General features: G+C 56.2%; 2 protein-coding genes across 2 annotated transcripts in view; one reads left to right on the top strand and one right to left on the bottom strand.

Moving 5' to 3' along the window:
- Positions 1 to 647: 647 nt before the first annotated feature.
- NECAB3 (N-terminal EF-hand calcium binding protein 3) overlaps positions 648 to 13934 on the bottom strand; it is a gene marked incomplete at both ends in the record, with an annotated part of 29624 nt that continues 16337 nt past the window's right edge. The window contains 8 exons of the mRNA XM_082007218.1: positions 648 to 676; positions 1582 to 1673; positions 2023 to 2100; positions 3772 to 3884; positions 4531 to 4584; positions 5020 to 5099; positions 5411 to 5532; positions 5723 to 5859. Of these exons, the coding sequence (XP_081863344.1) occupies positions 648 to 676; positions 1582 to 1673; positions 2023 to 2100; positions 3772 to 3884; positions 4531 to 4584; positions 5020 to 5099; positions 5411 to 5532; positions 5723 to 5859 (705 nt within the window). The remainder of the gene's footprint in view (positions 677 to 1581; positions 1674 to 2022; positions 2101 to 3771; positions 3885 to 4530; positions 4585 to 5019; positions 5100 to 5410; positions 5533 to 5722; positions 5860 to 13934) is intronic.
- ACTL10 (actin like 10) lies at positions 7161 to 8268 on the top strand (the record flags this gene model as incomplete). Its single annotated transcript, XM_082007070.1, is given in 5 exon segments — positions 7161 to 7646; positions 7650 to 7943; positions 7945 to 8117; positions 8119 to 8165; positions 8168 to 8268. Coding segments are annotated over 5 exon segments (1101 nt in total).

Consider the following 13934-nt stretch of genomic DNA (forward strand, 5'->3'; position numbering starts at 1 on the left):
GGTTTACTGGGGGGACGTGCACAGCCACGGGCACAGCTGCGGGGAGCACGAGGCCAGTTGCAAAACCACTGCAACGGCTGCACAGGCTGCCGGCGTGGCCAGGGACGGAGCTGGCATGCCTTGCCAGAAATACGGGGGTTTTTTTTTCCTATAAAACACTATTCACAATCCCGGCTCCCTGGGCAAAGCCACTGCTGGCCCAGGGTGGCTCTGCGGGCTGGGTGCGGGAATGCCACAGCTGCCCACAGCCATGTCCCCCAGCCCATCCCAGCCCCCTGCGGAGCCCCAGCCTGTCCTCAGAGCCAGGAGGAAGAGGAGCATGGGGGGGAAGAGGAGAGGGGGTGCGAGAGGGGCTGAGGGCTGCCGCCCAGTGCTCTGCCAAGGGCCAGACTGCCAGGCCTAAATGGGGCTCCCACGAGCGCTGCTGCGAGGGCCCCAGCACGGAGACTGTTTTGGTGGGGGAAATAATTAACATGGAAAGAGCAAAAGGGTAAAACATGGCCAGGGAGGATGGGCAGGAAGCCCCACCAGCCCATGGGAGGGGACGAAGGACAGAGAGGTGACAAAGGTGAGGGAGGGTGACGGCTGTGCCGAGGGCTCCACATCCTTCCGCATGCTGACAAGGTCCTGGAAGCGGCTGCCAAGGGTCAGTTGTTGTTCATGATCCACCAGGAGGCTGGGGAGAGAGAGGGGAAGGGGTCAGGGATGTGCAGGCAGCGTTAAACAGAGGAGGTGGATTAGGGGTGGCAGAGACCAGGGATATGGCCCCGCTCGGGGGCAGCTGAGGCTTTTCTGCAGGTCGCTGGCACCCAGCTCTAAAGCACCCACCACCCCGGGGTGGGGAGCGTGGACAGGGCCTGGTCTGGACATGGATGATCCACTGGAGCTGTGGTGACTTCTGCAGGGGAGCACTGGGAATGCAGTCAGTGGGACCAGCACGTCAGGAGGAGCACAGCCAGTGTGGGATTTAGTCCAAATTAATCTGTGTTTCATGTTATTTTACACAAGACCCAAAAGTGACAGTAAACTGGGATTTAATTTGGTCTTAACTGCCACCACGCTCTCCCGGTTCCTCACGTCTTGGTCAGAGTTCTGTTGGGACCATGGGGAATGTGTGTTTTCCCTGAGCTGGTCTCTCCCCTGCTTCAGCCCCACTGAGCTGTAAACCTGGACACAGCCACTGGGGTTGACCCAGGAGGGCCAGTGCTCTGCCCAGCAGGTTCAGGGCTCAGGTGAAACAAAACCATGAGGCCTCAGGTGTATTCAGGGCAGGGTGCAGCTTATCTGCTCCCCGGGAAGTGCCCCCAGCTGCCTGGCTGTCCCGGCTGCAGAGCATCCCGCAGGCAGGGGAGAGGCCCCGCAGCGCTGCCAGCACACCCAGCCAGCCCTGCCAGGGGAAACGGGTCTCACTCTGGTTTCAAAAACACAATTTAGATCACCCCCAAGCACATCTTCTGCCCTGGAGGGAGCCAAGGCACCTGTTCCCCGCAGCGCTCCTGCCCTCTGCAGAATACCCGGAGCAGGAGCGTGGGACTGGGGGGGTCCCGCAGCCTGCCGAGCCAGCCCCACGGCCCCCCTCACCTGGGAAGAGCATGGTGGTCAGCAGCTCCGGGGACTCCAGCAAGCTGATGATGGCCCGCTGGAAAGTCTTGCTGCAGCTGGACTGCAAGTGGCTGTAAAACAGGAGGGTGCAGGGCTTGTGCGTGCCTCGTGGTCGTAGGAGGGCAGCTCTGTGCCGGGATCCCTGCCCGCGCAGGGCAGACAGGGCTGCTTTTGCACCACCCAGAGCAGGACATCCACTCCTGCCCGGCTCCCCAAATCCTTTAAAAGGGTGTTCACCCTCTTCCGCTGCAAACAGCCCCGCAGGTGCACTGGGCTGAGCAGTCGGCAGCAGGACAGGCTGCGCAAGGAAGGGGAGCAGCTGGGGTCCTGGTGGAGCCCCGACAGCAGACCCCTTTCAGCACCCACCCCCCCCCCCACCAGAGCATCGGGCCCCAGCCCCGCACAAGGAAAGGCTCCAACCTTCTCCACGAAGTCACGTCCTGCCAGAACTCGTAAAGGATGAAGCAGGCCTCATCTGTCAGCTTGCAGGCGGACACGCTGCGGGGACAGGAGCCACCCTGAGATGGGGCCTGACAAGCTGGCACAGCGCGGCCACCTTGGTCCTGCCAGGCCTGGGAGCGAGGGGCACAGGTTGGCACATGAGCCTCACCACGAGGCTTTCAAAGAGCAGTTTGGATGCGTCCACAATTTGTGGCTGCTGGGGCCGGCACACAGCTCCAGGGGATCCCAAACCCAAATCCTTCATGCTTCACAGTTCCTGCAGCCAGGCAGCAGAGCTTCACAGCTATTAAACCAGTCCTTGCTGCTGCCCAGAAACCAGCGTGTTAAGTAAGTGTTTCATTAAGTATTTCTTAGCGCAACCCTAGCACTGCAGCACAGCCTGATGAAGGAGCTCATCCTTCCAGCCCTTTGGAGTAGGTGTGTGTCATCCCTTGCCCTCCACATGGAGGGAAACCGAGGCACGAGTGCAAGGAGCTGAGATCACAGCATGAAACCACAGCTCGCTGCCCGCCGAAGCGATGCCGTTTGGCCAGGCAATGCTGCCCTCGCTCCCTCCTGCCTGAGGAACAGGCTGGAGCTTTTTCCAGTCCATAGGAAGATGGAGGGGGAAGCAGCAGGGAGGTGCGAGAGCAAGGCTCGGGGTGCAGGGCCTGGGGAACCATCTGCACTTGGTTGCAGCATCATTAATTCTAGCTGAGGATGAATGTTTCCTCCAGCTGCTGCTAAGGGCTGCAGGAAGGGACCAAGCCCTGGGCGGGGAGAGCAAAGCAAGTCACCCGGCTGCGCGGGGGCCGCAACGCACGTCGAACCAGGCATGAACCAGGACAGCGGAGTCGCCCTGGGCTTCGCTCCAGCTTTTGCGCTCCCATGGAGAGCCTGCCCATGCAGTGCTACCCAGTTGTCTACACTAATAGTTCTCGTGACAAAAAAGCCCATCAATTCCAAAGAAAAAAATACCATTCTCTCTGCCACATGTGTCAAAACAAGTCTCTTCCTTTTGTTTGAACTGAAAATGCAATTTTGTGCTGTTGGAACTGAAGAGCTCAAAAATGACACTTTAAATGGGAACAGCATGAATGTTTCCCACTGAAAGTGGCTCGAAATCTCCCATGGGAGAAGGAGGAAAAGGGGAGCACTTCTCAAAGAGCAGCTGTGCAGTCTCCGGGGACACACTGGCAGTGGCGGCATGTCACTGATCTCAGACCTGGGCTCCATCCTCCGTGCTGTTCGGAGCTCCGGAGCGGTGCTGGGGGGCAGAGCCTTGGCTTCTCGCGGGGGCTAGCTTCAGGTGTTCCCGGCTGCTTCCCACTAGCACCACACACACTTTATATAATGCAGTGCGTCGACGTGAGCCCTCCCCTTGGCTTTTCCCCCGTTACTTTCAAGTCCCTCAGTGCTGGGGACATTCGATACACACGCACGCCACAGCCATTCCTGCTGGCATAACAACCACCCCCTCCTCACCAGATGCTGACAAGTGGTTCTTGCTGGGAGCACCTGCAGCAGGGGATGGGACGATACTGCAGGCAGACACTGCTGCAGCTCTGACACAGTCTCATCCTCTCTGCAAGGTCAAACCTCTGCATGCTGAGACCACCCTTGCACTCACCAGCATGCAAAATACTCCACAAAAAGCCCTTTTGTCCCTCAAGGCTGCCATGTTAAAAGCCCCTACACACAAACAACCCCACCACCCGCCACACTTACTGCAGGCAGTTGCTCTGCCCAGCGGTGACCTCCGTGTAGGACCTGAACGCCTGGCGAAACTCCTCAATGCTGCTCGTCGCCACTGAGATCTGCCTCTTCGCCACCAGGATGTGCTGAGAAGGGACAGTGCACAAGCGGCATCAGGGACTGATCTGTGCCCTCCTGCCCTCCCTGCTCCCACCCTGCTGTGGGACAAGGCAGGGCTGAGCAAGCACAGCACCGCAGGGGAAGCCGCAAGAAGGGGCTGGCACCACAATACTGGGGACAACACCAAAATAAAGTGGCTTCTTCCTATGCAGGCAGAGCGCCTTTACAACGAGGACTGCACAGAGAAGAGGTGCTCTATCCCCCCATGGTGGGGTCCTGCTGTAGAGCTGCTGCAGTTCCCTGTGTCCTTCTCCCAGCGGAAAGGGGCTTTGGGACCCCTCCACTGCGCTCTGCATGGTCTGCAGGCACTCGGAGCAAATCTGGGGGATTTGAGCTCTCACAAGCAGAGCGTTGCCTCCCTCTGGGCCAGCCACAGGCACTGCCCGAGGCTTTCACAGACCTGATGGAGCTGTATTTGTGGATGGTCCCACGCCCAGCTCACACCTCTGATCCCATCCTGCTACACCGCCAGGCAGCAGACCCCCCGCCAGACCAAAGCCAGCAGCTCGCCCAGGTGACTCCAGACACGAACACACGTGTGCATGCGAGAGAGGGGATCTGTGCACACGCCGGGGTTACCTGCAAACAACAAGCAGCAGGACGGGGACTTACTGCGTCTCTTCCTTTGCACATCGCTTCCTCCTTCAGCGGCTCCAGGCGTGGGCTCTGCATTTCACAGGAAAAATCATCATTACTGGGAGAACTTCGCAACAAGATAAAATGTGGCAGTAATCCACACCTCAGCCCAGCTCCGTGTGACAGAGGGGTACCACTCTGGGGATGTTCTTTTGGGTACCTGGAGGAGAATAGGGATGCCACCCGCAGATCTGTGGGGCTCAGTGGGTCCAGACTGACTTCTCAGATCAGCACAGACCATGGAGAAGCCAGGGGAGAGTCAGCAGAGCTGACGGGAGAAGGGGGGCTTTGGAGACAGCAAAGGGTGAGCAGCTTTGTAAGTCTGGGTCTGGTGAATGGGTGCAGCTCTGTAATGATGCCAGGACCAAATACCAGGGTTGTTGGCACAGAGAGAGGTCCCAGCACCAACCTGGCTGACGCCGAGGTGCGGGGAAGCCCCCAGCCCACCTCCCCTCTGCCACGCACCTTGCACTCCAGTTTTTCGATGAGCTGCTGGAGCCTATTGATCTGTGCCATCCACTGGCTGTTGTCTTCGACACAAATGCCTGGACGGGGAAGGGCAGAGAGATGTCACCGAAAAGCTTGCCTTTATCATTGCAAAAGCTTGCTCAAAACCCAGGAAACTGCGAAATCTTCTAAACCTCTGAATTAAACCAAAAAAATTATTTTTATCCTGAAACTTTCCCCACTGCTCAAGAGACACAACATCCCACAGAAGCTCCAGCCAGCATCTGGGTGCGATGGTCCAGGCTCCGTCCCAGACAAGCCCCCCCTCTCCTGCGCTGCTGCTCCCACACCCACTCCAGGCTCCAGTGGAGCAGAGACACCACCCGAGGGATGGCCAGGCTGCAGATACCTGTTGTTAGCATCCCGGAATAGGGGTCTGTCGGAGACAGACAGACGTTCTTCTGTCCTCTGCGCCCACATCGTCTCCCTGACTTCAGGCCAACCGAAGACTCAGATTTCTTTATGTCCTTTCTGAAAAAATAAAACGCAAAAGGAGGGGTTGAAGTCATCCATTATACGGGCCAGCTTCACAGCAGGCTTGGGAAGGGCAGATCCTGCTGCCAGATGTCCCTCCCAGGGGGACCCATGAGTCCTGCCCCATGCTGCAACCCCCACGAGTGGTGGTGGGGAGGGGGAGGACCGGCATGTCCCACCTCATTACCTCTCCCGTCCCGCCTGCTCCTCCACAGTGTCCACAGCACACTCGAGCGAGGCCTCCAGGGACTGCAGCTGGTGCATGGTTTCCCGCAGCAGAAAACGGGTCAGGAACTGCTCCATCTTTGAGGAGGTCTCATACCTCTGCAGGAAAGGGGAGAGGATATGTCAGATGCCTCTGGCTCTGTGCAAGGGGAGCAGAGCTGCACCTGGACAGGGATGGCCCTTAAATAAACCCAACAGGGTGGATTCCAATCAAATTTTTAGTTATTGTCAGAAACAATGACACTATAGGACAAAAGCATCCTCTGGGTGCAGGCCTGTGAGGTCAGAACATGGAATGCACAGCATGACTCCCCATCCCGGCCCTGGCGCCTGCAGGCCCTGGGAGCCGTGGAGGACCACAGATGGATGCTCCCAAGCCCCTTCCAGGGAGCACCCCACCACTAGCAGGACAGGGCAGTGGGCCAGCCCACTTTCCCCGGAAAGACAGTGCCAAGCCTCTCTTCTCCAACAGGAAGAGATCTCTGCTGAATTTGCGACACGCACTTGCACTCGGGGACACCCCACAGCCTGTCCCCATGTCACCTGCTGAGCATGAGTGACAGTCCCTGCAAGCCCTGGCCCGTCTGCCCTGCGGCACTGGAGCCGTGTCCAGCAGGAACATGGGGCTGTGTGCCCTTTCCTCGCCACCCTCCTCTCCAGTCTGATGTGCAAAGAGCTCACTGCGGGTGTTATGCTGGGGGCATGTAAAGGCGGGTCCAGCGGGGCACGCAAGAAGCGCTGGGGAGAACGAAGGGGTCATTTTGCATCCTGGCAAGAAGGCAAGCCATCCCAGAGGGCACCCAAACAGTGGGTCAGGATGCACACCATGCCCCAGGAGCATGCCTGAGAAGCACGGAGAGGCAGGAAAGTGCCTGGACACACACACGGGCACCCCAAACTCCTTCCTTCCTTTGCCAGCTGTGACCACAGATCCTCTTGGGCAAAAATCTGGTGCAATGAACAGCCGCAGCCCAGAGCATGGCTCCTTTCCACGTGCTACAGGTTCTGCTGGCAGCACCATTCCCTGCAGCCTGGTCCAATCACTCCCTTTTCCTGCCCAGTTTTCACTTGCCTCCTTAAAACCACCTGGAGTTTTGTCTGTGCACTGTTAGACATCCCAAGGGCCTGAGGAAAATCTCCAGGCCCTCAGGGATGGAGACAAGGTACCCAAGGAGGGATGCTCAGCCAGGCAGGGAGCAAAGAGACAGGAGGAAAGGCTGAGGCACGTACCCAGAGACAGACTCTTCTGGTGCAGGCACAACTCTCATCCACTGGGGTTGAGCCAGTGCCTCCCTTGCAGAGCAGGTACCTGTGCCTGGTTTGTCCCCGCACAAGTCCTCTTGTTCCACAGCAGGGTGAGGCTCATCCTCCCTCCCCAGCGCCCCTCAGGAGTGCCAGTCATGCCAAAGCCTGCAGGCACCATAGACAACAGCAGCAGCTTCACCTGGGCAGGCTTTGCAGGCCAGAAGAAGCCCAAGTTTGTGCTAAGGACTGTGTTGCTGCATCCCTGGAGAGCAGGCACAACATGGGAGACCCAGCAGCACCCCACTACCGCTGAAAGCACAGCAGGCTTTGCTGTAGCAGCCAGGACTTACACACTCAAACACAGCATCACTGAGGACTGGAATTGTATGGAAAACCTATGGAGCCACCTCTTCTTCTGTGTCCTGAAAGCTCTCCCAGAGAAACAACCAGTGCTCATGGCCGACTCCCCATCTTGCCCCTCCACCAACAGGGAAAAGGTGGCGGAGGTGCTTTTCCAGAGTTTCAGGGTGCCAGCCCTGCACATGGCTAATGCCAGGTTCCTCTGTGCCTACAGCAGAGTCACCGGTCTGGCCGTGGAGGCTGGGGCAGGAGTGTTCCATGCCACCTCTGTCTGCCTGCACTAGACCTGGAGTGAGGCCATGTACCACCTCAGCACAGCTGGTGGCCTCCCCTCCAGTTACTTGCACAGCCTGCTGATGGAGAGCCCCAAGGACCCCTCAGTGCTGAAGACCATGAAGGAGACAGTGATCCAGCTGAAGAAGCAATGCTGCAATGTCTCCATGGACTATGAAGGAGACCTCCACGACCAAGGTTACCATCATCCAGCCAGATTTCAGGCCCTCAATGGGCACTGGATAACCCTGGACAAAGAGTGGTTCTGCTGCCTAGAGCCACACTTCCAACCAGAGCTACTCCACTGAAGTGGCCCCAGGGCTCCAGCACTTGGCCTTGCAGAGCCTCCAGAAGGTACCCAACCATACCAGAAGGGACACGGTGGGTAACATCATGCTGTCAGGGGGCTCCTCGATATTTCCTGGCTTTCCTGAGAAGATGCAATTAGAGTTGAACACCCTGTTCCACAGCACGGGCTGCCATTCAGGTCCTGGCGAGCCTGGAGAGGGGCACAGCAGCCTGGCTGGGAGCTCAATGACACCCTCGCTCACGTCCTTCCAGCATGTGCAAATGGCAAAGGGCAAGTACCAGGAGCATAGTGCCAAGTACATGCATAAGATATTCCAGTAGGTAGATGACTCAAAGCATCCCACCAGTAGGGCATAGATCCTGCTGCAGAAGGAGGGTCTCCAAAACGCTGCCTTGCTCCTGGCAGAGCTGCTGTGGTGGTGACCGAGGGACAGCTCCTGCACTGCTGCAGGACTGCAAAGTCAATACAAATGCTCTGAAAGAAGTAAACTGCTTTTCATTTACACTCCAGGTTATTTCTGTGCCCATCCACCATCATTCTAATAAGCATGTGTCCAATCAGACTGGCAACACAACCGTGGCTTGTGCAGTGAATTCAGGCCATGGTGACTGTCTGAGTACAGCCAGTCGACAGCCAAGGCCTGATGCTCCAGGCTGGAGGCCATATAGGTCTAAAGCACTGCAGAAAAGCTGTCCTTTTTGAATGCACTGCCTCCAGCCACCGGCACAGGGAAAGGGGCTGCTCCAGCAGGCAGGGAAGTTCCTTCCAGCAGTCAGTGCAGCAGGACCCCCAATGTCCATCGGGAGCCACGGGGGTGGGAGGAACAAGCTGAGGAAGAGAAGGTCCACACGGCACCTGCACTGCAGCAACTTTGCTATGGGAGGCGATTTCTGATCTTGGCACTGAAGCGGCTCAGCACTGGGTAAAGAGCTGGTGAAAACCAAGGAACTGCATTCACTCTTTGTAACTTTGATACAAAGGTCATTTGGTGCTTCAGGGAGCCGATTCAGCTCACTGAACAGGCAGAAAAGCACTCACCTGGCTTTGCTGCCAGTGCTTTAGTGAACTTAGCAGATGATTAGAAAAGGATCAGAGCTGATCCCCCCATCAGCTGCATGGGGGAAGCAGCTGGGAAGCACTGCCCAACTGTCAGAGCAGACTCCTTTCTCCATGGCCAGCCCCCCTGCCCAGCTCCTCAAGGGGCACAGAAACCATGGGACATCACTGTGAGCATTAAGAGAGACAGGACTGGCAGTGGGAGGTCAAGGAAGGAGTGTCCACATGATGCAGGAGGGCTGGTTGCTCCACTGGAGCATCCACCAGGAGAGGTCAAACCCTTTCCTTGACAAGATGAGGAGACAGACTGGACCAGAGTCACCCTCTGCCTTCCCCATTGTGTCCACATGCACCAAGGCTGTGGCACACACCGGGAGCCAGGCAGCCTTCACCCCCTCAAGCACCATGAACTCCCTCTTCCGTGTCCAAAATAGCGTCCTGCAATGCTACCACATTACTCAGGTCAAATATTTCCAATTCCTACTGTGTTTCTGTCCAACACATGGGAGGATGTTGAATTCCAGAAGCTCTGCACAAAAGCATGTGGATGTAACCCTTCCGATGCTGGTACCAAAACATCTGGTTGGGGGGGGTGGGGGTGGCGCAGTGGGGAGGGTCTTGAGCCCCACATGGTTTACTCCTTCCTCTTCACCACAGCCGAGCCACCAGTCCAGTCCCGGAGCTGCGTCCGCCTGGGGCTGCTGGCACAGCTGCCGCTGGCCGGGAGGGGAAGGTAAGTGGGGAGGATGCTCATCTACCGAGCACTACCCTGGACTCGTGCTGGAGTGGGCGAAGGACGGCCACAGCCACGCCCCACAGGCCCCCACCACCTCAGCGAGCAGAGCCCTCCGCCCAGCGGCCATGCTGCCAGTGGGTTTTCATCGTGCTTGAAAATGAATCTCATTTTTTCTGCCAGGGGAAGAGGATGGCAGCAAAGCCCATCCGATGCAGCGTGGCAAGCTGAGCTCCAGCTCTGCACCTCTGGGCTTTCCCCCACCAAGTGTCCCACCTGCTCCCAGAAGTCTTCCTTCCCCACGGCCCCAGAAGATGGGGAGCAGGGGGCTGGTGACCCCAGACAGGGACCCTGCCGCTCCCCCTGCCCACTCCTTCACCTCGTCAGTCCCAAGGGGTGCAGGCACCAAAATCCCTGCCAGCACCACTCCTCTGTGTTTGCTCAGCTCCTGCCAGCCCAGACACCCGTCTCCTGCTTGCCGGGGAAGAACCAACACTCAGACCTCGCCAGGACAAGCCTGAGAAAGAAAGGTGAAGAATACCAATCGACTGAGTCCCCACTGGGGCACAGCAGAAAGGATACATTACCCAGCCACCGTGTGCCCGGGCACAGTCCGTTTCATTCCGGGAGCTGGTCCAAATCCAAACGCTGTCACCCCTCTTTCTTGCACAGAGGGCACTCCCCACAGCCAGCAGCAGCCACTTAATGAAGTGTGCTCCCATCTCCGACGCAACCTCCCAGCCCCCCGCCGGGGCCGGCTGCGGCCCCCACAGCCTTGGCATATCGATGCTTCCCCTTGCACGGGGGCCGGACGCTTCTCCCCAACCGCATCGCTCCTCTTCAAAGGGCCAGGCGCTGGGAGAAGCCTCGGCGTCAAGCCAGCCTCCCAGCACTCCTCATCCTCTCAGCTTTCATCCTGAGGATGGCCTAATCCTGGTGTCCCCTGTGGATGATGTTGGTGGATGGAGTTTTATCGCAGGAGCAGGCAGCTGCTCCCACCAACATCGTGTCATGGCTGCGGGGGGCATGTCCCGCCTGCCCTGAGCCCCACAGCTCGCCCCAGTGCAGTCCTTAGACCCCAAACACACAGGCACAAGCACCAGACGGGGCTGCCACCCCAAAAAACCCAAACACCATCTCGGGGCATGCCGTGCTTGGAGGGAACTCTGCTCTGAGGCTCGCCATGCCCATTCTCCTGGTCCCAGCATGCCGCAGCCCACCTTACAAGGACAAAGCAGGATCCCACGCGGACACGTCAGTATTTCGGGCGAGCATCGCACACGACGAGCCAGCTGCCTCCTGTCTCTCTCCTCGTCAAACACAGCACGCCCAGGGGAACGCACTGGAGAGAAGGGCGGAAATGACCATTTCTCAAGAGAGCCCCAAACGCTGTTTCACCCTTCTGCATCGACTCGGAAAATTTCATGCCAGGGGAGGGTATCAATTGAAAAATGCACCTTCCCTTCAGTTCAGCTGCCTGGTCCTCTTTGCATTCCTCACTTTGGAGCAAACAAGCAAAATCCTCTTGTCAGGTGTTGCACCATGCAGTTCAAACCCCTCTGTAAACAGAGGCTCACTAAAAGCATGCTCTGTCCCACTGAGCACAGCATTTTCTGCTCATAGCAAAGACTCAGGGAAAGGAGTCACAAAGGAAATAATTCAGCAAGCCCAAGACAAGGCTTTTTGGCCATGGACTGGTTATTTCAACTCTGTTGACCCAGATGAAAATCACAAAGTTGTCAAGAGCTGCTCTAATTCTGCTTTTGAGAGCTTTCATTAGTATCTTATGATGATTAAGCTTGGGACAGAATGGAATAGGTGATCACATAATTCCTGCCAAAGGAGAAATAAGAGCACCTGTCTTGGAGAGGTATTTATGGGCTAGTTTGCAATGTCTGCAAACTGGAGAATGGAAAGATTTTAGCACACAGGTCCCCTGTGAGAAATACCACACTGTTTCCCAAGGTATTTCCACAGTTCACTTCTTACTCTGACACTATTATATTGCAAATGTAAAGTTTAGCCACAAGATAAGCTTTAATTAGTATACCACAGCAAAGGTATCAAGTTATGTTTTATAAATGTGGGAATGACAGAATTTGGAGAAAAACGCTCTTTTCTTGAAAAGACATCTTCTCCTTACCATGTTTCTACCAACCCAGTGAGGAAGGACAGGAGTGTAGGACCTCCTAATGATTTGGTTTCCTCCTGCCAACCTGAGGATCCATAAAAAAGACCACGAGCAGGTTTGCTGCCCACACATACACTAATTCCTACAGTAACTGCAGTCACACAGAGAGAAGGACAAAGCCGGCTTCTGTTTCCCATGCAAGTGTTTATCCTGCGGTTGACAACGTGCACGGCAGGCAGCAGATTGAGGAGCCTGACAGCGAGGAGACAGCTGGTGAGACATGCCATTGATCCACGGCGGGTACCACGGCCCACAGAGACCGCGATGGCACGCACAGAGGTGGGAATCCTCAATACCAAAAAGGCTTCCAACAGCACTGCTTCAAACCACAGCTCCCTAACACAGAGCCGCAGTATATTCCCTCTGAGCTTTGGTTTCCTTATTTCCCCCTCTCTCTCCTCCCTGTAGCTCATCGCCCTGGCATGGTCTGAGCAAGACAAGCACATCTCCAAGGCTCTGCTTTTGTTGTGCTAACAAAGCATCCCATGCTCTCCATGTGTTTTCCTGCTTGTAAAGTGGGCTCACATTTACACAAGCCTATTTACAGCTGTGGGGTAAGTACCTGGAGGATGCAGGGGTGAGCAATCCTGTGGCAGCAGAAGTAAGGAACTACCGGAGATGGACCATGCCCTAACAAGGAGATGCTGTGGTTTAACTGGTGAGACCCAGCTCAAGTCAGGGATCCCCTTCTTCTAGCTAGTCCAGGTATCACTGCCTCCTCAGGAGTCAGGCAAAGCTCTCTTAAATACAGCCTGGGAAAAACAGGCAGGGACTGCAGATCCTTCAACATCTGTTGGCTCCACAGGCCTGCTCTGGAAGCAGAGCTTTATGCTGAGGGCCGTGGGAGCAGGCAGGTCTCTTCCAGTTTGCTCAGCACACAGCACGGCTGCATTTCCAGCAAAAGCAGCTCCCCAGGATGAGGTTTCATTTGGCTCTTCCAGGAGGGTGGTCTCTCTGCCAAACTGGGACTCTCTGTCCTCAGCCATGGTGGCATGACAGGTATTTGAATCAAAAGAAATGAGGGACAGACGTGTAATATGGGAAATCTCTCTTCTCTGCCCCCTCCCCTGGCTCAGAGAGGTGTGAGCTTTGGCTAAAATCCAATCTAATAAACCCACTAATCCTGTAATAATCCAAGATCAAGTCCCATTCTGGAAATACAAACATGGGAATATATTCATATCACAGCAGGTAAGAATGCAGCATTTATCATCTCTGCCAGCCTCTAGCAGCGGCAGACTTCCCACAGCTCTGCAAGAGCCCTGACCACAGGGTTGGAGCACTGCCCTCTCCTGCCTTCTCCCCGGCTCAGAGGACCAGGAAAGTGCAGGGAGATGCTTCCCAGCAGGGTCAGCATCTGCATCGGGGCATCCAGGAGCTCAGGGCTGGGATCAGAGACCCGATCAGCACAGACCTCACCTAGGTGAGAGCAGTGCTGTGAACATCGGGCTGCCCTGGCTCCAGGTGGATCCAACAGGGGTGGAAAAGTGAATCCACACAAATTTGTTTCAAAGGGAAAACCTGCTTCTGTTTTCCAGGGAACACCTGTGGCACCAGAATCTATTAAGTGAACGAATGCATCATGCCAATACCATGAAGTAGACAGTAATTGCGCTGTCCTTTGGAGAAATACATGAATATAAAAATTCATTACCAAAAAACAAAACAGAGAAAAACTGAAATAAAGCATAGCTCTCTGAAGAGGATTCATTCTCTCCCTCTGGACTTGCATTTCATAACTGTGAAGGGGGCCAGGCAGCTGAACCAAAAGAAAATGCATTTTCAAGTGATTCCTTCTACTGGCATGTCATTTCCCAATGTACAGGGAGACGCTGCCAAGGCTGGATCTGGCCAGTGGAAAACTCAAAGAGAGGGCAAGATCGTGACGGACACTACAGAGGCACAAACAACACTTTGACAACCCTGTAGAGCTGACAGTGGGACCGGTCGCCCTTGGCTTCCCTGTCCGATCAATAGGTCGGTGGTCAGCGTGCAGGTAGATGACG

Source organism: Phaethon aethereus (genome assembly GCF_964289735.1).
Source record: "Phaethon aethereus genome assembly, chromosome: 16".
In the NCBI taxonomy this organism is placed as follows: domain Eukaryota; kingdom Metazoa; phylum Chordata; class Aves; order Phaethontiformes; family Phaethontidae; genus Phaethon; species Phaethon aethereus.